The 24,519-nt window shown below is 44.7% G+C and overlaps 1 protein-coding gene across 2 annotated transcripts in view; it reads left to right on the forward strand.

Moving 5' to 3' along the window:
• Positions 1-2,896: 2,896 nt before the first annotated feature.
• Positions 2,897-24,519, forward strand: part of igf2bp1 (insulin-like growth factor 2 mRNA binding protein 1) — a 47,852-nt gene continuing 26,229 nt past the window's right edge. For both annotated transcript variants that reach the window (XM_088906485.1, XM_088906486.1), the window contains exons 1-2: positions 2,897-3,729; positions 5,185-5,245. In XM_088906485.1, the coding sequence (XP_088762611.1) occupies positions 3,555-3,729; positions 5,185-5,245 (236 nt within the window). In that variant the 5' untranslated portion in view covers positions 2,897-3,554. The remainder of the gene's footprint in view (positions 3,730-5,184; positions 5,246-24,519) is intronic.

The raw sequence follows: 24,519 nt of genomic DNA on the forward strand, positions 1-24,519 counted from the left end.
TCCCAGCCCGGGCCGCCAACATGGCTGACACAACGGGTCTCTGTCCAGGTGGGCGCTGGTGTTATTCAGCTACTCTCCCACTGGGTCACCTTCATCTTTGACAAATGGGCACTGCATTTCTTTTTAAGCCTCCGTCTCCCTGCTTCACAGGACGCCCTGAGGTTAATAATAATAACAACAACAACAACAACAACATCACTTTATTAACCCTATACGATTTCTTGCATTAGGAATTTGTCTTTTTGCAGACCCCAGCTTGCCCTCCATGAGACACACAGACAGGGAGAGAAGCTGGAGGTCAGAGAGCAGGGTCAGCCATTGTACAGCACCCCTGGAGCAGTTGGGGTTCAGGGCCTTGCTCAGGGACCCAACAGAGTAGGAGTCCTCTGGCAGCTACAGGATTTGAACCAGCAACCTTCCAGCCACAGGCACAGATCCTGAGCCACAGAGCCACCGTTCTGCCAAGAGTTTGAGCCAGGGCAGGTGAAACCAGCATCAGTAAGAATGGCCTCACAGTGACAGAGAGGCTGTCTCCTGTCCAGGCTGCAGGAACAGGGTACCTGACAGTGCCCACTCTTCCATTCCTTCAGCAGGAAAGCCAACGCTGATACAATGAGCACAAAACCAGTAAAGCTTTTAGCTGCAGGGGGGAGATCGTGTATTTCAATTACACTACTTGTGTAGAAGACATGTTCAACAGATCTTTTCTGATTTGTTCTTATTTATAATGGAATACAATTAGAAATAGAATATAAAGGAGTGCAATATTGTTTGAGATGTTATTGGAAATATTTTTTTTCACGGCATAGATTTTTACTTTGGCTAAGATGTGTTGATTTAAAACTGTAATTGATTTGCAAACTAAACAAATTATTACCATTTACATTTTTCTCCCCCCACCCCCCAAAAAAAAGTTTGGATTTGTGTGTATGTGCCAGTCTCATTTATTCGTGCAGCTTAACTGCTCCTTAGTGTTTTAGGAAAACACAAGCATTTTAATCAAAAACTGTAAAATGCCTGCAGATCATTATTTTTAGATTCTTTTATATCTCGGCTTGCTTACAGCTCATAGGTTTCATTGACTGTCAAAAGAAAGCTGGACAACTACTGCAGAATAACTTTAATTTGATCTTTATTTAACCAGATGAGCCAATCGAGAACAAATTCGCTTTTGCAACAATGACCTGGAGATTTATTTATAGAGCTGGGCGTTAACTGCCGCTATCTGAGCGAACGGTCTTGCTCAAAGTCACAACAACAGCGGTCCACGTGGGGTATGAACCCGCAACCCTCTAGTCCGGAGTCCAGAGGCTGGAGCCCCTATCTGCGACCCAGTAAATTTAAAAAATTCAATAAGAAAATACTGGCTGCGATCTTGCATCATACACGCCGCGCAGCCAGCTGAATCTGGCCACAACGCGTGTTACAAGTAACGAATATGTACCCGTCTGGAATACAGAACTGTTGCAAGGAAAAAAAAAGACGACTCGGACGCGATACGTGTAACTTGAATTCCTCCGTGTGCGTGGAACGCCCCACGCCCCACCTCCACCTCGACCGAGTTCACTTGAGCATTCCCGTGTCCCCTGACGTTGATTTTAGGGGGTGGTCAGACTTTGTGTATATTTATTAAAGATCCCAGTCAGTAAGTGCATTGTGTGCGGGTTTTCGCGTGCAAAAAAAACAGCAGGAAGGATCGATTTCAAAGGTTACAAAGAACTAACTTGTGAAAGACGATTTTGCATTTCGACTGCTCACAGTTTCACTACATTTAGGGTGGCCCATGAATTGCGTTTATTTTTCTGTGGGGACGACACGTTACTCTAAGAACGGTGTTTTCTTTTACACCATATAGGTCTGGTAAATGTTTATTTAAAAGGGGTGCGAGAGAAGAGATCCCAACGAAACGTGTTTGTTACAGAGCTACAGCCTATCCACTCCCGACGGCAGTTACTGCGCTTGGAGGCCTAGTGCCTGGCAGCACCATTTTGAAACAAGAAACAGAAACCAGGGAGAGCGAGTCGTGCTGCTTGCCGTCCTGTCGTGGTTACACGATACACGCGGGCCTGCAACAGCTCAGTGGACGAGGAGGGCGGCGGCACGGGGGAGGGGGGGGGAGAGACGGGAAAGCGATTCGGCGCTGTATTCGCTCGTGCTGCGGGGAGCGGGCGCCGCTTTCCGACTCGCGCTCTGCCTGTCTCCGGGTCTCCGGCCCCGCGGAGCCACCGTGTAGCCGACACTGGGGGGAGTGGGAGCGGCCCGCCTGCGCAGCGCGCTCCGACCCCCCGTCCCCCTCCCTCCCGCGGGGCCAGTGGAGGGCGACCCCCGCGCGCTCCGGAGAGCTCGTTGTGAACGGATGTCCGCCCTGCGCCGCGCCTGCCCGGGAGGAGCTCGCCATGGTCTGTGCCGACGACATGACCACCCGCTCGGCTTGGTGCTTCGCAAAACCACCGCCCTTCTCGACGTGTCGGCCGAGAAACCTCCCGGGCAGCCCGCCCTTATGGCCTATACCGCGGCAGCCCGCTCGGGCAGGGACACCAGGCTGACGGGATCACGGGGTCACAATTTACCCCCCCCATCCGCCTCGCTCGCCGACCTCCCCCTGTCGATACAATAACCCCAACGGCAGGGGGCTCCAGTTAGGTGTGCATGGCCAAGTGACCGAGAGGGCGATTAAATGATTCACTCTAGCGCTGATGAGCGCCCATCGCCATCGCTGGTGCCCCAAAGCGGGTGTGTCGAGCTGACCCGCGACGGCGCGGGGTGTACACACACACACACACGCCCCCCGTGCTCGCGCGCGCGCGCTCCCCACAGACACACACGCACCGTGACATGCGCGCGCCCTCGGCAACATCAGCGCCGAGCACGAAGGCCCGGGCTGTCTCGCGCACCCATCCGCGAGGGGCCGGCCCTCGCTCTCGTTACTCCGAGACCACGTGGTTTCCTCTTTGCAAACACACACACACAAGAAGAAAAAAAAAATTGAGGCAATTTTTTTTTTCAGGTCGGTTTTTAGAGGCGGTGCCACAGCTAGGCAGAAGGATCTGTGACGGTGCGGGGGTATAACTCGAGGTTTAGGGGCAGAGAGAGAGAGAGATAGAGGAGCAATTTTTCCCCCCTGATCGCGCCATCGCACTGTTCCTATTGCTGCTGCTGCCGACAGCACCATCGCCGCCTGTGCAACAATCTTCTCCCCTGTCCAGTTCGCCGAGAGTGCGTGCGATCCGCGGCGCTGCAGGCTTGACGTCTCCGCTTTCGCTCGGCGAATCCGAATTCGGCAGCTCCCGGCCGCGGCGACCCCCACTTACCCACAACTTTTTCCCCCCCCCCCCATTCACCCCGATTTCTTTTTGATTTTAAATTCAAGGCGCCGTTTTATTTTCTCCTTCGTTCCGAGTAGCTGCTCTCCCTTCTCGTCCTTCCGTTTTGTTTTTTTTTTGGGGGTTCCAATTTTTATTTCGGGTCCTTGGTTTTTTTTGGTTGTAAAAAAAAAAAACTATTTCTTTTTTTTTTTCTCCTGGGGGACCGGTACAGTTGTGTTTTTCACCAACATGAACAAGCTGTATATTGGAAATCTGAGTGAAAACGTGACTTCGGAGGACTTGGTGAAAGTCTTTGAGGACTGCAAGATCCCTTTCTCTGGGCAGTTTCTATTGAAAACTGGCTACGCGTTTGTGGACTGTCCAGATGACCACTGGGCGATGAAGGCGATCGAAACGTTCTCTGGTAAGCTCTTTAAAAGTAACGAGACCTTTCTTGAACCAGAGTGGTGTATTTCCACAATTTACGACGAAGTGTGAGGTGTTTTTTTGGGGGGATGTGGATTAAAAAAAAACGCGTACTCCGTACATTTCTCTCACTCGAATTTCGGAATCCACTGAGTTTGTTTGGAGAGGGGAGGGGTGTCGTGGGGGGGGGGATTATCTGATTGAAAACCAACCGATGTCGGTCATTCCGTTTAATTCCGTTTCGGAGGTGTTTTAAAAACCTTCCGACTGCGCTGACCGAAAGCTAACTTTTAAACGGGGAGAGTCGAATCGGCAGCGGAGTTTAAAAATGGTCTGTGGCAAACTGGTGCCTTACGAGGTATGTGTCCCCCATGAAACAGGTTGCTATTGATATATTTTATTATTTAAGGCAGGCATGCCTGGACCTCTTATTTTTAATTTTTAAAAAAACGTTAATTGGGAACCCATTCCCCGAGAGAACTCCGAGGGGTGGCATTGCTCTGGTCTGTACATAAGGGCTCGGCTATACGAACAGATCCCCTCCCCCTTTTTCATGATAGGCCATTATAGATAAGAGGAATTGAATTTGTTTGTACAAAAATAGCCGGTGATTAGGTCAAACATGCCTTATGGATTTAAAGAAGCTAGAGGTGATTCTCAGATAACCGGAGAGAAGGGACCGTTGTACGGTTACAGGCGATAGGCGAATCGTCTGCGAGTTTTTCGGTCCTTTTTTTAAAGAATAAATCTTCCCGATTCTGTACATTACCCCTATAGCATGTGATGTTCCCTATAGCGCGAAGGTCGCCATGCTGGTTGCGAGTCGGCTATAGTCGCACTACGAGAACGCGGCGAGCGACTGTGTTTTCCTTCGTCATAGTTAAACGGCTCCACGCCGAGAGAACCGGGGAAACTTGTGACCCCGCAGAAAAGCAGGGGGGGAAAAAAAAAGTTAGCAACACCTCAACAAGACAAAAGCTGTAAAAGTTCCCCTAGTCGTGCCGCTGCCCAGTAATTTCTATAACGAAGACCACTACAGCTTGGGGCACGACTACAGAGACGAAAGGCGCCGTGCAGATGTTTAGGTGTGTTGATATGTCACCTTCCATGCCTGTTACAATTTTTTTTTTCTTACATCGAGTATCCAGTGTATGAAGTTGTACCCTTTTTATTAAACAAAAAAATAAATGTATCTTTGAACTACCACGTCAGGGTTGCGGAATGTGGGACCCATTCGGATCTTTCCTCAATTAAAAAAAAAACAACTTTCTAACTGCAGCAGCTAGGCACTCTTTCCATTTTGTGAAAGCCAGCCGTGACCGATGTCACGAGATGTTGAGACGAGAACGAAAATGCTTTAAACCCCCCCCCCCCCCCTTAAAAAAATTCAAACTGCTCGGACAGTAGACGGAAGGGGAACATTAATGCAAACACGACTTGATTTGTTTTTCAGGTAAAGTGGAGTTGCACGGGAAGCGCATGGAAGTCGAACATTCTGTACCCAAGAAGCAAAGGTACTTCGGGTATTCGAATTATTTGGGGTGTCGAGTTTTCTTGAGCTCCGGATGGCCTGGAATGAGTTTTGTGTGGTTGCATTCAGTGGTGTGCAGTAAAGGACGGCTCCGATCTCGCAGGGTGACGAATTCCTTCCTCACTCTTATTTCTCGAATTGGGCCTGTTTTTTTCAAGTCCAACTCCCTCTCCACGCCAAACTTCAATTTAGGCTATTCGTAATTTACCCCCCTCCCCAGAAAAATGCCGGATTGCTTTCGATCCGAATCAAATACATTTTCACTTCTTTTCCAGACGTTTCGCTAAAAGAACACTCTGGAAGTCAATTGCACGAAATTACCTAGTGTTTGCTAAAATTTCAATTCATTCTCTCGCCATCTTGAAATTCATGCACGTGAAAAGAGGAGAAAATGTCTTTTTTTTTGTGGAGAATCTGGGACCGCTTGTTAGTGAACAGCTCTGATAAGAATGTCTTGGTAGTAGTTGCAGGTTTTGAGTTTAAGGCCTACTGGTCATGAAGGTTAATGAGGCGGTGTTGTGCTTCTAGTTTTTTTTTAATTTACCTGTGCTTCGAGAAACCTGGTGTGTTTGCGAACAAAGATTATGCATCTGTAGAACTGGTTACTAAATTATTTCACGCAAATTTGCTAAAAAGTTTTTTTACATTGAAATATTTCGCTTTTTTTTAAAAAAAAGTATGCATTTGTTAGTAAGGAAATAATTGGAGAGGTTTTATTAATATTAAATACAACTTAACTTCATCTCCTAGATACTTGGGGCTGGAAAACGGTAATAAATGTTGTTGGGGAGTATCTGCCGTGCCTTTTGTGTGGAGTAGAAACATTCTTTCAAGCGGTGTCCTTTGTTTTGGCATTGTGCTAGTGAAACGTTCAAATCTTCATCTTGGCTTCTCAGCTACAGTATCTTTCTGTGCATTAACTGCCCCCTGAACGCAGAAGTCGTCGGTTGGACACTTTCTCAGTTCGAAGACGGTTGCCGTTTTAACAGCTGCACATTTTAAAACTCCCCTCTCCAGCTTGTTTTCTGAAGGCGCTTAAAAAAAAAATCGAGGCGCCCACTACGGTCGCTGGAGTTTGTGTGGATGTGTGGGTTCCGGGGGAGGTGCGGGGTTGGAGCACAAATGTGCAATTCTTGGGTCTGTAAAATACTGAACTGCTTAGTAGAACATAAAGGTGTTCCTCCCCTCTGTCTCCCCAATTTTAAAATGTGTTCAAAACAAGTTTTTACAAAGCTGGCCTCAGCCACTCCCCCGTCCCAAAGCGCATATTTCCCCAAACGTGGGGTGGTGGGGGTGACCCATTGGGGATCAGGACCCCTCCTGTCCTTTAGCACGACGTTCTGGTCCGGCCAGGACCACAAGAACCGAACCGTTCGGGCACTGACCGGGCCCATGTGTTGTTCGAACACACCAAACCAGGCCGCAAGACTGGGGGGGGGGGGGGTTCTTGGTGTTTTTGTTTAAATTGTTAGTTTTAGAATGTCTTCCCCGGCCTGTTAGCATTTCATTGAACATTTTACCGAACAGAGCGCAAGTTTGTTTTTTTTTTAAATAAAAAAAATAACTGTAAATCAAAATGGAGGCTTTTAGGATAAAAAAAAGGTTTAATCTTTCTTTTTTTTAAATAAAAGCCACGCGGATGGCGTAGTCTTAATCAGACAGGTCTGTTCCGCCTTATTGGGAGAATTATTGTCAGTAGTGGCAATAATCGATTTCTGTATACGCGCTATGGAAAGCTGTTTATGATCAGCGAAGAGAAATACGTGTTCGACGTGTAATGTCTTCCTTTTTACATTGATCTGAATTATAGGCCGAGGCGAAGAGTCCAAAACTTTATTTGAAAAAAAAAAGTAATTTTCCAGCAGCAGCAGCAGCAGCAGCAGCAGCAGCAACATGTTTTTCAATTTCAGGCAATAACATTATTATAGCGAGGGGAGTGTGCGCCTTTTCCTTTCATTCCCTACAAATTTTTAATTTATTTTAATTAATTCCATGCGTCAGTTAAACTATCATTGTGGTGGCTGACGATAAATATGCACGTATTTCATCAAAACGCCTTCGAGGAATAAAAGAAATGAAACAAGTAACAAAAACAAAACTTTCAACTTAATATTTTTTAAAAAGAAGGGGAAAAAAAATCGTGACTCCAAACACGTGCTTCTCTCGCAGTACAGGGCCCGCTTACGTCACTCGCCACAAAATAATGGCGTCTCTCAGGTCTGGTTTGGTATGACATGGCTACTCCTCTTATAAGGCATATATACGACGACGTACATCCCGTGCACCTTTCTTAATTCTTGCAGACAAAAAAGTATTTACAACAGAATTGCGAGATTTCACACTCTTCAATTTTAAGGCGACAGTCTGCTTTGTGTGAGGGGAAAACTGTTCTTAGGGGCAGTGTATTATTTCAGGAAGATCTTTGAAGCTGTCCCTAGAGGAGTAGTGAAAATAACCTTCCTAGGTCTACAAGACTGCTTGAAAATTTCCTAGGCTTTTTTTTTTCCAGTTTGGTTGCAAGATATGGTTGCAAATGGTTTGGGGAAAAAAATCTTTTCTTGAAGTGTTTAAGAGGGCTAATTTTTGTAGGAGGTTGGTTATAAAAAGAGGTTTCCATACACAAACGGCTAAGGAGAGAGAATGCACATATATAGGTGATTTAGTACATATTGCATGTATGTATGTATAGCAATCATAGTTTTGAACGGGCTGATTCAATTTTTGTTCAAACGTGTGATTTGTTTTTGTTTGTGAAGATGGGTGTAATTGCATTGTGGTGGTGAAATTCGGGCAGGGCCTGACTGAGATGCTGGCGTAACACTCGGATCCTATTTGGGATAGGAATGCAGTTGTGAACAGGCCCTGTTTCTTCTGCCATCTCTACGTGTGACTTGGTATGTTAGGGCTTTTCATGTTATTAAAGCACTTCCTATACACTTCCTGACAAACTGTGGTGAATTTGCTCTCCTTGGGGGTGAGAAGAATGTGGCCTTTGTCGGTTTTAATCAGGACTTTTTCAAAAGATGGAAATCGCAGTAAAAAACAAGACAAAAGCCGAACCAAAACATTTACGTGAAACGGGTCAGGGTGGCGAAAAATTGGTTTGAATGCAATGTTCCCATTCGCCTCTTGTTTGGGTAGATCTGTTTGTCGCTGGAGTGTTGGAGGTTCGGTTGTAAAACTTATTATCTCGCACAATGGGCCACACATCCTTGTGTCGCCAGGTGGGGCTTTGGGTCATTGTGATGTCACAGAGGGGATTGTGACCTCACACCTGCAGGGCAGGATTTGGAGAGTTCGCTTTTGGCAAGGAATCCAGTCGAAATGTACCTGCAGACCTCTTCTGTCATCAACACCACAAATGTAAATGTCAGAAGAGCTGAACCCATTTCTGCCTAGCACTTGAAATACCTGTTCTCACCCTATGCTTTATATTAAAATGCTAACAATATTAATTGAGGTGTCTTAGTCACACATTGTTTAAGACAGCGGCAGTTCTAAGCTCATAGTTTCATTGATCAAAAGAAGTCACCTTTATTTGATGGGAAATTGGTTGGTATTTACAGACATCCATGAGTGATCCCTTATGTTAATTTTAGGAAGCTGCCAGGACAGAATAAGCTCGCCGTTCTGCTGTAAAGAAAGAATACAGACCACTAAGTCTAGTAAATTTCCAGTGTTTATTTGTGGTGTCGGAACAGTGTTAAAACACTGATTATTCTGGACGGCTTTAATTCACTGGCCACCCTGGTGTCAAGACTCCCTGCCATCTTAATATTTTTCTTGCCTACAAATACCCCGAACCTTCAGGGAGGTTTAATCAGTGGAAGCCCCTGTGATCTATCGCTGGGAATGAGTTCGGGGAAGGGGGCTGTGGAAATGAGGCTGTTGCGATCTTCCCCGTCGTCTGTCCAGCTGTGTGCTGCGCTGGCGTCCCCCTGCGCTTGGGCTCTTCCTGCTCTGGAAGGAGCTGGGGCGGGAACTGCCTTGGGTTCGAGATGCGTGCCGTTGGGGTATTTTTTTTTGTAGCGGTTGAGGTCGAGGAGGCGGAGTAGGTGTAACCGGTGTGGGAACGTGCCCGGCCTGTGCCGAGCTCTGGCGCAGGTTCAGAAGCGAAGCGCCCCCCCCCCCGTGTCACCGTACCGATGTGGAGTAAATTCTCAACCCGTCCGAAATTGAAATATCTGCGCCGCACCGCTCGGGAGGCGTGAGTGAGCAGCCTCCTGTGCTGCCGGGGAAGAGGAATTGGCGTAGCTGGGTAGTATCTGCTCCTCTCTGCCAGGCTGCCTGGTGAGCAGAGGCTGCTGGGGTGTTCTCTCTTTGCACAGGGTGTTCGTTCACCTCGGGGTGCCTGCCCCGGGCTCGTGGGCTTTAAACAAGGTCACTTGGGCTGTGCCAGACGACTCTTTGGAATGCATGCACCAGGAGTCATCCGGCCCAGTGATGATAAATTGCGGAGCACCGGGGAGATACCCTGTATTTTGTATCGTTCAGTTTTTTTTCGGCGAAACCCGTGCCGGTGTTGTTGTTCGGAATCTTACAGCCGTTCCATGTTTCAGTTCACGGTTTGCTTGGTTTGCGGTTCCGGCCCCAGTGTGGAGTTCTCCTGATCTGGCCTCTTCATGCGTGCGCCGCTGTACAGCAAAGGCATCTGTGTGCTGAAAGCATGTCGTAATGGCAGCGGTTTGCCCCCAACCGTCTAACATGACCCTTAATGGCTGATATTTTTTCAGTAAGTGTGCAGAAGTCATTAATTAGCCATGTGCTGCACTGCAATGCAATTAAATGTACATAAATCTGCTTTGATTTGGTTGTGCCTTGAGCTGTCTCTCTTCTCTAGTTGAAAAGGTAAGTCGCTGTATGAAGTCTGTCCCTCCCTCAGTGGAAGACTGTTGCAGTGTCTTGGCTCTTAGCTTTTTAATGGGAGGAGGAGCGGCTGTGCAGCGTTGTGTAGAAGTTGTGCTGTGGTTTTTGAATGGAGTTGCCGCCCGAAGGGGCTGTGTTTCGAGACGCAGATGTGCCGAGGAAGAAGGTGTGCTTGTGGAGAGAGGAAGCGTGTGTAGGATTCGAATCTCGATAGTGTTGCTTGCAAGACTTGTTGTTTTTTTTTAAAAAAAAAATAGGAAAATGTGCTTTGAGAAATCCGTGCTTCAGAAAAGGCCAGCAGTCGGAAGTGTAGCTGTCGTGTTTCTCGTTGCAAGCATTTTCAAGCCCTGTCCTGGCCCTGTAGTCCCAGGGCAGCATTGTGGGGAGAAGGTGGTGTCTATTGACTGTGGACACTGGCAGATTTTGAGAGCGCTGTCTCTTTAAGACCCCCCCCCAGGCCTGATGATGCCTTGTTCCTTCACTCTGGTTCGAACCATCTGTCTGCTTTTTAAAGGGGAAGAGCCCCCATTCACCTACCCCCCTCTCCCAGAGCAGAAGATGTGCTATTGCAGTAGCCACAGCTCTGGAGACCCCCCTCTGCTCCGCGCTGGGGGTGACACCAGTCTCGCCCATCAACCTGGAAGAAGGAAAAAAAAAAACCCTCTTTGAGTTCTTCTGGAAAGGCAGATCTCACTTGAGTGTAGAATATCCAAGTAGCAAGAAGACAGCCTTTTAGCAGCCTCAGAGAAGCAAGGGGCGTCTTCCAGTGTAGGTGCTTATTACCAGCCTGCTGTTTGAGTGGAAAGAAGCTCCGACTGGTGAACTTTACACCCAAGATGGTGAAACACCACTGGCATTTCACGGCCCCTCGAGAATGACAGTTCAGGTGGCAGAAAAAGTGGAAGGAGGGGTTCTGCTCTTAATTTTTGCCCCTGAGTGGCAGACTGGGAAGACGTCCGGATGAGTCTCCGAAGGAGTGTACTGGCACTCGGGATACAAAAGACACATTTCAGAATATTTGACCTGGTTAAATATCAGTTCAGTCCCCTCTCCCGCCCCCCCCCACCAAAAAAAAAATGCCCTGCACAGGAATAAAAAAATAAAGGGCACTTGTTCATGTGCTGGTTGAAGGAAAATGTACCGATATTGGTTGGAAGCCATCGGGGTCTTGTGTTTTTCGGAGTTCAAATGGGCGCTGGAGATCCTGTCTGGTCCCCCAGCGTGCTTCTGGTTTGTGAGCAAATTGGCAAAAGTCTCCTGTGGCTCGGGTGCCCAGATGCCGCCCAGCAGACTGCCCCTGCACTCAGGTGGCATGCTGGGAGCAGGCTGCCAGTCCGCAGCGAGCTGGGACGCGGCGAGTCCAAACAGACGCCACCTTTTCCCCAGCAACTTGTCTGCGCAAATGGGTGCTGCCTTCGAGATCGGTTTCCCAAACTCCCCAAAATCATCCAGGAAAAACAAAACCGAAGGTGAAGTATGCACACTGTTGATGGAGAGGAGGGGGAGGGGGAGGGGGCTGTTTTTTTTTTATATGATTCCCTTTTATTTTTGTTTTCTGAGCCTTTTATCTAAAGAGGCCTGCGTTCAGTTCAATTCCTCTGAACTGCAGATCGTAGTGAAAATTGTACTTTGTGCTGTATTGCCTAAATGTTTGCAAAACAATAATATTTATTTTCATATGGTTCATAGAAGCTTAAAGCACTGACTAGATGGGTGTGTTTATATATATGTGTGTGTGTGTTTGTAGCTGACTGTTTCCACAAAAGAATTGTAATTGTTTTGTAAACGCCTTTTGTATAAAACAACTATGGAAATTCTTGTCGTTTTTCTTAAGAATCTAGGGGGGAAATCCCTCCAGGTTTGACTGTTTTCTGTTTGCGCAGAAGCATTTCATTGAGTTTCTGTATCTCGAGTGATCTGTGGGGCTTCGGCGCAAGTGAGCCATCCGTGAGCCACTGTCACCAGCTTAGACGAGCCCGTTACAAATGGATACTTTCCTGCAACAAAGCTGAGATGTTTAGTCAATTTGATTTTATTTTCCCCTCACCCCTCCTCGAGACAAAACCTTCTGACTGCATTCTTTGAGTGCAATCCCTGCTAAAAAAATGAATAAAAAGTCAAAGCAACGTTTCATAAACGGTGCACGAACAGCACATGTTTTGAAGTTCTGGCAATAAAAAAAAATCTATCTAAAAAAAAAAATGTAAAAATCTTAAATAAAGTGTAAAGTGTGAGGATAGTGTTGCCGAGTGCTGTGTTAAATCTCGCCCGCCACACACTCGCACTCCCCAGTCAAACGTACACAAGAAAGGTTTTCTTGCAGTTTCTGAAACAGGTCAAATCTTGCTGGAGCACAAGAGTTTGTTTTAAAATTGAGATAAAAGTGCGACACATGAAAGACTGCAACACTGCAAGGTGATGATTACTGGCGTGCTGCGTGTCTGGAAGCTGAAATTGCTGGAAATTCGTAAATCCACCCCATCTTAACGTTTCTGTCCTAGGAAAGCGCACTGAAGGTTGGTTTGGAAAAACGTCCCAGTGCAAATTTTAAAATGCAAAACGATTATGGCCAAATTAGCTGGAAATACATAGGAATGTGATGATGCATCGGTCTCTTAATTTCTTGATAAATGTTGTTGTCTGCTCATGTAAGTTATGTTGGTTTAATCATTATCGATGGTCCATTGTGTTTTTGGGGATGTTGATTCTAAGACAGGAGGATTTTGACTTGGTAAGGTGCTTTCCTTTTTGCTGTTTGTATAATCATACATAGAATTTAGTTTGTATAAAGCCAAAGTTGGCTTTCTGTAGTTCTTTTCATTGTCAAATGGTTAAAAGGGAGGCATTGCCTTGGCCTCAAAAAAAAGTAAAATTTAGTGGAAGAAAAAGGTTTGTAAAACAGAAATTAAGACCAAAACGACCTGTCTGAAAAGCAGACATTTTCTGGTTTTCTGATCGTTGGGAAAATTTCATGCTTTGTTTGCTGGGTTTTACAAGTCTCTTCTCTTCACACTAGACAGTTAAGTCACTTAACCAGAGGACCAAAAAAAAAAAGTTTTCTCTTTGTAAGATTTGAGCCATATCTGAAAAGGATATTCCCCTTCAGGGGAATTAATAGGACCAGAAGTCCTAACGCTTCTTTAAAAAAAAAATGTAAAAGGTCATTAAGCCTTGCAAAGATTTAATGTTAACTTTTGAATGTTTCTTTTTTTTGTTTAGAGATTTGATCTGTGAAAAGATATGTTTGGTATTTGAAGAGTACTGCTAAGAAATATGTTTAATAAGTTCTTGTTTCTCCTGTGTAACAGTTTGGATTAAAATTTATTTATCGCATTACATTTTGGAGTTGCAGAATATTTTGATTTTCTTGAAAATTAAATTTTTCTGGTAGTTTTTTCCCCCCACACCCTAAGAAAATTTAAAGATGGTAGCCTCTTCATTCCAGGCATTATACTCCACTTCACTGCATTAAACTGAATCTCTGTAACACAAGGTACCTGTGCTTTATCAGTCATGGATGTCTAAATCTCTTTCACTCAAAAATCAAGTGTTTTTCTTTTTGGCCCTCCTAGCCTTGGTAGGTAGGGTTTCCTACCTAAAGAGCAACGACTTTCTTCCTTCATTGTGATAGTGGAGGGCATGCCTCAGCAAAATAGTAAAATGAAGTTTTATCGGGCATATCTGTAGCAGTAATCTTTTCAGCACATGAACACTCCACACAAGTCTTCAGAACTTGTCACCCTCCCATGCAAATTTCATGAATATCTGCTTTACAATAGGAAGGCAAAGGAAAAACACATTAGTTTGTTCCTGTTTCGGTTTATTGGTCTTGCTTTGCTGCGGACCTGTGGTCCGTGGTTGTAAAAAATTAATCCTAATAATGATAACTGGATGTCTACATTTTTTTTTTTTAGACATTAAAAGGCATTGTTTTTGTGTTATCCGTCTCCTTCTTAATAAATCACTTATACTACCTGGAGTTCTCACTTACACACACCTGAGGACTGTAGGATTAAAGGCACAACATCGGCAGTTTAAAAAAGCGACAATTGATAACCGTTTGTGCTCTGCTTAATATAATTTTTTTTAACGCAAGCAATCAAATAGATGCGGTTATTTTTTTTTGCACATCAAGACCTGTGATCTGAACAGCTAAAGAATCAAGTGGCAGTGAGAGACCGCTTTGCTAGCCTGAAAGGTGACTGAGATTATCCAGGTTTTAGTGAATTTATCGGGGTGCTCCTTTGTAATCCCAAAGTCTGAAAAACAGTGGCGGTTTCTGTGTCGAAAGTCATAAGAGTGGTTGAGGAGCGGTCCGATGAAAAACATTGACTGGTGTTCCATTCTCTTCCCCTGACTCAGAGCCCGTGGTTGAGACCAGCACGTAAAAGTCCTGACAAAATGGTTTAAAAAAACTTCACTCTTGACATGAGCTCATTAAAGAGGAACTTTAAGTAGTGCAGCTGGGGGTGAGCTCTGATTCGCAGGGATGGAAGAAATGCATTGTAATGTCTGAGATGTACATTAAGTCTTAGGTGATCGTTTGAAAGTCTGTCATTTTTATATAAAGTTTCTTTCTAAAAAACAAAAAAGGGGCAGATTGCTGGGTTTGGCAGCGCAGGTTGAAGTGAACTGCTTGTGATTATGGTGCCAGTTGAGACGGAGCTTGTGCACCGGAGATGCAAAAAAAAAATCAGATGGCGCCGCACTTGGAAGTTTTTTTTTCCCAAAACAAAAGTAAACAAAATTAAAAAAAAACCGCACAAATTCCACCTCTGTGCAAAATCTTTAATCAGCTGTGCCTCGGGCTTTGCACACCTGCTCAGATGTTTGCATAAAATAAGGGACTGTGCTGGAAGGGTTCTTCAGTGTCACCTGCACTGTGACTTTGATGGTGCACTCCCCGTGCACAGCCTATTGAATCATTTTAGGATTTATTGCGCAGTTACTGCTGGAACTGTAAGAGAGCTGCGGCCGGTTAGGTGAATGATGCTGTTGGTAGGGACTATCAGTTCTGTGCATTGAGGAAGGGACAGAACCTCTTTGGCGTTATTTTGATCTCGGAGGTGTTTTTGCTTTGCAGGAAGCAGAACAGAATAATTGTGTCGGCTGTAAAGGCCCCCAGGAATCACTTGTTCATTGTAACATTTGTAGATTGTTGCTGCTGATTTTTATTTTTTTTGTTGGGGGGGGCAACATCAGCTTGTCACACTGGAAAAAGGAATCAAGCTAGACTCCCCCTCCGTTCAAAGATGGAAAAAACGTGGTCATATGATGTTAGTTTTGCACACAGTATTGATCAGAAATAAGATGCTATTTGTTACAGTGTGGTCATCAATAGCGTCCTGATTTTCAAGTGTTATAACATTAGTGTCTTTTGAGCTGGATTTTTTTTACATTTTTCTAACCTTTAAAAATGAATCTGGATTGTGATTTTCCAGATGTAATGGTGAACGTTTAGTTTTATTTTCTGCACCTGTTGAGTTCTTTTGGAGTTGACACCCTTTGAGTGTCCTGGAAGCAGTTCGGTTACACTACAGAAGTAACAGATGTTTAACTCTGTTTTGTGATGAATATTCGTCAGGAACTGGGTACACTTTGTATGTATAAATAAAAGATGTGTTTAAAATGTCAACTGGGTGAGTTCTCAGTTATATTATTGTGGCACAATTTGATGTTTTACAGCTATATTTAGAAGTTGCTCAAGAAAGATTTTTTTTTTCCTCAAGAGTTTTAAATTTGTTGTTTGTTTAAATAAATTTGTTGTACAGATGAGTTGTCCAAAAATAGTAGCAAGGTCTACTTAATACATTGATCATTTTTCAGTTCAGTTTTGTATGATTTACTGCTCTTTCAAAGCTGTTTTTTTTATTTCTACGGTCTCTTTTGTAAGATGGGGCTTTTCTGTAATTCTGGGAGGAGAAAAAGATGGTTTCTCGATGATTCTTTGTAAAGTACAAACTGCGTTTGAGCAGTTGAGCAGGATCAAACCTATAAGGAAACTAGATTTAATTGAACAGATTTTATTTCATTTCAGTGAACTACTTTTAATTCCTTTAAGGCAGACGTTGTTCAGAAATATTTACAGTTTCTACGTCCAAATAAAAAGAAACGATTTCAACAGATTGGAAACAATTGCAGTGCAGAATACCCTTAAATTGACCAGAAAACAATTTCAAAGCCGTGTTAAAATTCGTCTTAATTTTTTTTTTAATTACTAACTGCAGTTCGGTGAAACTCGTAGTCCTATTGAAACGACGTTGGGTTATGTATTTCTTGGTTCCCGAGATTGAAGAGAACCTCTGTGAATTTAAGAGCACTTTCTTTTTTTTTTTAATTTGCCGATCTGCTCCTTCTGTCGCTGGTTTGCTGTGGAAAACTAGTTTTGGACGCTGCGCGGTTTTTCTCTTTTCAAAAAATGGGAGTCTCTGGCGTTCGAAAATGTCCTCTGAGTTGGCAAAAAAAAAAAAGTTTTGCCAACAACTTTTCTTCGTCCTGTTTTTTTTTTTCTTCTGGATACCGCAGACCAAGGCGCTGTGACAGACTTGTAACTTGAAGTGGAGGCTGAGCCCCAGCGCGGCGCCCCTCCCCCCCAGCGCGGCGCCCCTCCCCCAGCGTGCGGCCCCTCCTCTCGCCGAGCTCCTGCGCTGCCCCCGCCCCCCTCCCCCCCCCCTCCCTGCGTGGCCAGCGATCTCCACATTAGCTCAGGAGCCCTCTGGTTTCGCGACTCGCACCGAGGCTAGTCTTAACCCCAGACATGTCTCCGGGTCGGGCTCCGTGCTTTCTGCCTGAACGTCACCAGAGGTCCTTGTGTTTGAACAGCGCGACGGTTCGATTTTCCCCACCTGAAGGTGCTGTCATTGTCCGAAAGCTGTTGCTGTGCTTTGGATGTCGAACGAGTGGGAGTTACATTTTTTTCCATTTTAAAATGGAGTCTCCCCCTCGATTGTAAGAACTATTAGGTTGTTGTTTTTTTTTTGCCCTGAAATAAAAAGTTTGTGGCCTGTCTAACTCCTGTGGCTGCTGGTAGCTAATTGAACTGAGGGTCTCCCCCCCCCCCCCCCCACCGGCTGGTGTGTTTGTCCAGTTTGCGGCATTTCTTCCCGGGCAGTTTGTCAGAAAATACATTTGTAAAAAAATCGTCAAACTCCAGTGGTGTTACTTCAGTATTGGACCTCAAGTCGCTGAACCTTGTTCAGGTTTCTGGCAGCGAGGCTCAGTTAGTCCCCTGAACTTGTGAACTGGATGCAGTTTACATCGCGCCCCCCAGCTAGATCTGCGCTCTCCCGCCCAGCACGAGTGGCGTCGGGTCCGGGGACTGTCCATCTCTGCTGGACGCCGAACCACTGCCCAGAACCCTGGCCGGACAAGGGCGATCCGCTGATCCTGTTTCACGCTGGTTCTGCTCCTGGTTCCTCTCGGGGTCTGTCCTCACTCTCACAGCCCACTAAACCCTGCTGATCCAAGCCCGTGTCCCTGGCCACCCCTCTGTCCTCAGATCTTCCCTGACTACGTCCACTTTGTAAGATCTTCCCCTGTTTCTTTGGGGGTTTTTTTTTGGTCTTTTTCCTTTCTAGCCCTGAGTATCTAGAGAGATTTCTGAGTGAGCACTGCTGTGCCCGGGGGCCAGCTGGTCCAGTTAGACGAGGGGTCAGCGGGGGCTCTTGTGAAGGACCTGTGAAGGTCTTGTAGGATGGCGGGGCGCTGGGAGGCTCAAACCTCTCCGAACGGAAAAGAATTCGTTTTCGCTCTGGGAAAAACCTTGAGAGCTGAAGCCCCATGCTGGTTATCTATCAAGAACTATCTGATGACTCCTAAAATGCCATCGGTCAGAAGGAATGAATTGGAAGTGGTTGTAACTTTGAGCACTAGATTTTAATCGTGCAAAAACGTAGTAAAAGCACGCAGTTCTGCCCTTTCGTTGTCAGCGCTACGGGACAAAAAGTCGCAAAAGAAAGGCTTGTTTTACTTCGGCTGATTCAGAGTGCTTTATTGGCGTGACTGTTGAATGACTGTTGCCAAAGCAGTAACAATGTAAAAAAACAACATTTAGGCGCGTTTACAGTAAAAACATTATAGACACTTGAAAAATAGATACATTTGCCGGGCTCAATCCCTGTTCCTCAGTCTTATCACAGGAGATCACGTGAAGCTGTTGCTCCTGCAAATGAGACTGGACTGAGATCCTTCCATGTTTGCTGTGTGCTGAAAGCAGGCTGCCCTGTGCAGCAGGTTGTACAGAGCTCTGTGTTTGCGTGACCAAACACTGTGCACCAGTGTGCTGGCTGCTCGGTTACCTTTGACCTCTCTGGTGAGATAAGAACTGCCAGTGCCTGGGGGAGGGGGGGGGGGGGGGGGGGAGTCTCTCTCACAGCCTCAGCAGGGTTTGGTCAAAATGGAGCCAAGCCCCTGGTCCAACCAGGTCAGCAACATGGCTGCTCCAGAGAGCCTCCACCAAGGACAAAATATACCAGGGATTTCTCCTGGTGCAGGTGACCGCATACATTCCAAGAGAAGGAAAAAACCCACAGATAAAAACACGTCTCGGTGATGTGCATTGCCTGAAAGTATACACAGTTGAATAGTTAAATGCTCAATGAGTACTGCATATATTTGCAAAAAATAGTGGTGGCTTGTGCCGTAAAATATAAATGTTCAACTAGTCCCAGAGAAAGAGTGTTCTAGCCGGGGGGAAGAAGCTATACAGGTGTTGGTTAGTCCCAGTTTTAAGGGCTCTCACTCTTGGTCTCCGCTGAGAGTGGATTTTATTTTTCTCTCATTTTTGTTTTGTTTCGTGGTAATTTTGATTATTTGTATTTGCTTCGGCCACACTGATTGTACCCTTCGGTCATGCTAATAGAGCACCTTGAATTGGGGGGAAAAAAATTGAGATCCCTGTGCCTCTCCTCCTTCGTCAGCTGCTGGAATCGCCAAGCTCACAAACGCGGTGGTTTAAATGGCAATTGTGTGGCCCTGCGGCTGAAGCAGCAGTTTCTCTCTCTTGGCCAAGTCCCGTAGTTGCATAAATGTGAACAGTTTTAGATCCTGAGATAGCGTACAAATCTCTTACATAACTATGATTTGCTACTAGATACTTTTCAATCTATGAAGAATGTGGGGTGTGTTTATAAGCGATGTTTAACAGATACTTGATCACAGGAGTATTAACTTTTAAATAGCCTTCAGGGTTCTCATGGAGATGGGGAGGAGGAAAAAAGAAATCTGTAAAATACAACATTGGTTGTTCCTAAAGGATTCTGCTGGATGCCGTTTCTGTAGATGTTGCAGTGTGGATGTTCTTTAATTGCAAAGATCCAAAGTCAGTCGAGAAGCCCTCCTTGATCTGAATGTGGAGCTTCATTTAAAAAAAAAAGAATAAATTGTCCTTTTCAGGCTGGTAACAACATGCACAGGAATGCTAACAAAATACTTGGGCTGGATATTTAAAAAAACGGATTTCTTTCTCGAAACAACTTCCCCTGGAGTGGCTAGAGACTATTCCGAAAGACCACGTGGCTCGTCTCGCACAAATCCGTAGCCTAATGCTAATTAATTAAATGGTTAATAATTTATACCAGTGGAAGGATAAGGTGGCTGTTTTCTCAGTAAGGTGATTTCTTCTTAGCTTTTCTTTTTTTATATATGGTCCCATACTGCTTGTTCGGTGTGTATTTTAATGAACATGAAATTTTATGCAAAGTGTCTGTTGCATAGACTGACATTTCCTCCTTATAGTTAATGTACTCTGGTTCTGTGCAGTCAGGGGCTGGGTGGATGAGCTTTAAGTTGAAGGTGCTTTAGTTCCTCTCCTGTGGCTGAATGCCTTTGTCCAGAAAACAGTACTTCCTTCCATCTGGAAGAGAGCAATTCTGCACCTAAAGAGCACGGACTCTTGGGATCCCAGTTTTGTTACCAACTCGTTCATTTCAACCAACAGAGGAATAAAATGAGAAATGTTTTCCTAATCTTTAACTTAATTTGTTTCAGGTTCAGCTTTTTCAGCTGAAAACTCAATTTGGCAAGTTAGTGCATTGTAATGCTGTAAAAACAAGGTGTTTGTGCCATCTGCTTAATTTAATGAACACCGAACACTTTGTGTTCACTGACAACACCGAGTCAGAGATATCTATCACGCAAAAAGAAGTTTCAGAAAGAAAGTGCCGTCTTCAAAGTTCAAATATGCAGCGCGATTAAAAAAAAAAAAACACTTTAAAATTCAAACGCAGGTTAAAGACCGTGCTCGTGTGAGAGTTTGGGTTATGTGGAAATGTTGGTAAAAATTCTGCACACCTATTCTGTGTGCCAGGTTGTCAGGACTGGAAATTTCTTTTGAAACAAGGAATCAAAATGTCATGCAGGTGCATTGCTTGGGTCACTCTGATGCCTTTAGACCAGCCATGCTCTGAGAGCCACTGTTACCACTTGATATAGATCCAGAAGTGTTTTCTTCAGCAAACTGTTTTGCAAAAACAGTTTTAAAAAACTGTGTATAATCCTGAAATGTCAGTGATGCATGTAATGTAATAGCCTTTGTGCTGTAATTTACATGTATTAAGCATTTTATTTTGCTTGATAAAATACTGGGAGTCAGATTTGTGACTCTTTAAATTATAACATTATGGTAAATAAAATAAGTTTTGTAGATGATAGTTATTTAGTTCTGGCTCCTCTGCTTTTACACTGTGCACAAACCCCACCTTGTTTTCATACTTTCTTACTATAAAATAAGGGAGAGCTGTATTCAAAAATAACATTTGGAAATTAAATTTGCAATAGAAAAAAATATGTATTTGTAGAACTTTTTTTTAATTCACTAAAGATCTGAAAGAAATCTTTAATTTGTTCCAGCAAATTTGTAAAACATTCACAAAATATCTGGGTCTTTCACCTTTAAATTAATAAATCTGAAAGGCTGGAATTAAAACAAGACTTTGAAAAGCTCGTTAAACAGTTTTTTATATTTCTGAGTTCCAAGTTCCTCTTTTATTCTAACTAAGAGGAAGGTGTACAATTTGTTTAAATTTTCAGAAATTTAGTTTTGTACATTTATTTTTTATTAAGCCAAAACAAATTAAACTTCTAAACTCTTTATTTTCAACACAAAGCGTACATTAATGTGATGAACAACCTGTTTGAAACATTACAAGTAGATGGGAAAACATTTCTTTTAAATAAGGTTTACTTCAATGTAAATAAGCTTCTTTTTTAAACTACTCTGATTAAACATTATTTGATATGATAGTATGAACTTGAAAAGGTAGAATTCCGTTTATGAAAATACTAAAAACTAACATTCTTAATTCAAAAATCAAATTGTTCCACACCTATTAGTTTTTTTAAAAAAACAATGCTACAAGCACATTTTAAACTACAAAATTTGTTTCACTTTTAGGCAAAAAACAATTGTGAAATGGGTATTTAAACATACCCTCAGAAAACAGATTAAGTTGCAAAACAAAATAAAACAAGTAGTATGTAGATTGGATTGATTTTTAAACAAGTGTAGTTTGGGACATTTCTGAGGTGTCAAATCTTCAATAAACTTGGGTTCCTTGTTTTTACTGAAAGAAAATTTTAAAAGTATAAATTTCCAAACAGCTGGTGTTATACACATTCACATAAAACTAATGCTTAAAATTGTAAGTGGAATGCCCATTGTACAAAACAGTTTAATAATCGCGGAACATTTGATTGCAGAATGTTTTTGTGGAAAGAATATATAAAACCATTTTTAAAACCTTACTTCTAGAACTTGCTTTTAGATTTGGTTTCTTTTTGGTAAAATTGTTCTGTTATTGAGTTATAATTGTGGCCATCTAAAGCTTTTTAAGATTATAAAGATTTCAGATTTATCATTAAATGTAATAAAAGAACTTGCTGAACAAAAAAAACATTTGTTGGAAATGAAAACTCCTGTTCATGTTTTTTCTTGCTTTCTTCTGAAGATGTGCAGAAATGGTCACAAACTGCAACATTTTTGACAGCCTTTTCTTCTCAAAACAGATGTTTTAAAGACATTTGATTTTTTCTGTAAACGGATATCCTACTGGCTAAGAGATATCAGTTGTCCCAAACCAGTATAGAATAAGAACAATTTCTGTTGTAGATTTTTTTTAGTTAAACAGAAACGGTTGTTCTTTCAAATAAAAAAAAAAAGTTCGTGTTTGTCTTTCATCTCCCACCTGGTCGAATGTATTTTTGTGCGTCTAGGTTGATAAGTTTTGGAGTGGAGTATTAACTCTTTGCATGTGGGATAAAAATGTCGATTCTTAAGTCACACTGCAGTTACAGAAGGCAGTTTCTGGATAATGTATTCATACACCATGCTGATTTGTAGGTGTATATATATCTTAATATAGGATGGATTATTATCAAGAACTTTTTAAACAGTCCGGCTAAGAAAAGGGGGAATTGATCTCTTTTTCTTAAGAAAAAAAAACATTAAAAAAAGATGTAAGTCAAGTCGAATCCATCGATCTCTTAAGCAGACTGACCCTTTTTTTTTTACGTTTTCTGTTTTGGCTTTGTACAAGGCAGCGCGTCCTGCACGGTGCGGGGGACGAGGCGATATCGACAGCGATGCCGTCCGGTCGCGGAGAGAGCTCTCGCGCCGTGGGCTCGGGAGCGCGCCGCAGTGCGCGAGTCGGGCTGTTCACTGGGGCGCAGCGCCCACGCTGTGGGGTGGGGTGGGGGGGGAGAGAGAGCGCACGGACACGGGGGGGCTTCGGTTGGGCGCGTTTGTTGTTTAAGGGGCTTGTTTTCCCCTCCAGATACCCACAGTAGTATCTTGAGTGAAACGGCGTGTCCCCGTGCAACTGCTTACTACTACTACTACTACTGCTCCTCCTCCTCGTGCGCGTCCGGCGCGCTTTCGTGCAGCTTCCCCCCCCCCCCTCGCGCTCACTCTCCCCCGTGGGCGGGGCGCGAGCTGCAGACGCCGCCTCCCGCCCGGCGCTGTAGTACTCGAGTAGTTTACCGACTTTATGAATGAAGGTGGGTTTCTCCCCGCCGCCGCTGCGAGGCTGCGAGAACTCCCCGCTCGTGTAGCGTGTGTGTGTGTGCGCGCTGGGGGGAGGGTGTCGGAGCTGGTTGGTTTGGGGTAGCGGGGGCAGGGGGGGGGGAAGGGGGACGGGCAGCCAGAGCCTGTTTCTGGCAGCTGCAACACGAACCAGCCGAAGGAGGAGAGTCTGCGGCACCGAGTCTCCAGTGCGGATTATGAAACAGAAATGTTCACGTGCGGTCCTTGTTTTTTTTTCCGCTCCCCTCCCCTCTTCCACCCCCCTCTTTACTCTCAAGCTGCGGCCGCTGCTCCAGTCGTATCTTCTGGGGCGCAGAGTGACAGAAAACTCACTTTTAAGTCGAGGCTGGCAGCATTTCTAGAGGTGGTTGTTTATCTTTTGGCAAGCGCTGTGTTTCTGTCCCCGCGCCGTGCGGCCAGGAATCAGATCAATAAGCGCTCCGCTCTGCCCGGGTTTTCAGCCCCCCAGCACGCGGCCGCCTCGGAGCCCCCTGACAGCCCCGGTCCCCCGGACGGTCTCGGGCTGCGCCGGCGACCAGCTGGGACAGCGATAAAGCGCTCGACTTGTCACCTCGAAAATACACGGCCTGCCGCGCCGCCGGTGGCTGGACCGCGGCGTGACTTGGCACCGATCAGGAACGCGTGTTGCGATGATCCGGAATAAAGCCCACCACCATGTTCCGACCCGGAGCGTCGGGTCGCTCCCCGGAGGGAGTCTCCCCCCCCCCCCCGTCGTGTTGCTCTTGTAGCTGCACGGTTGTAAAACCGCGCATTTCTAGACCCACATTTACTGATCTGCTACAAAGATCTGTGGAGCGATCGTCTCCACCAGCCTTTCAAGATGACGCTATTAAGGTTTTTCCTGTGAAATACCTTTTGCTCAGAATAGCAGAGGTCAGGGTGAGGGTATTTTATCCGTCGCCGTACAGGAAATTGTCTTCGAATTCTCGGAAAGCGGGATGTCTCCATATTGTGAAGAAGTTTCTGGTTACTGCTGGGTGCTATACATAATACACGCCTGTAGGTTCAAAGAGACGTGTTACAGGAGCTTTTGTGTTGAGCAAAACGCGTATGTGTTACAATCTGGGCGTAGTGAAAACATGGTTGTTGAGCAAGTTTCTCGCCGCCGTGAAATGATGGAATATTCTCCATGCTGAGCTCCTTTGCTTTTTTTGTAACGTATTATTTGTGGAACGGGAGATCTGTTTTTGTTTTTTTAGAGAATCCGCCGTTTTCCCTTTTTGAAAGCAACATGGCCCGCACTTCGTTTGGGGTGAGGGGACTGTTAGTTGAGCGTGCTGGACACCTGTCATTTAAACCAAAACTTCTAATTACACCTGGCAAAAAAAACAAAACACCACCACTCGTGTACT

This window comes from Atractosteus spatula, chromosome 26, assembly GCF_055471065.1.
Source record: "Atractosteus spatula isolate fAtrSpa1 chromosome 26, fAtrSpa1.hap1, whole genome shotgun sequence".
Classification (NCBI taxonomy): Eukaryota; Metazoa; Chordata; class Actinopteri; order Semionotiformes; family Lepisosteidae; genus Atractosteus; species Atractosteus spatula.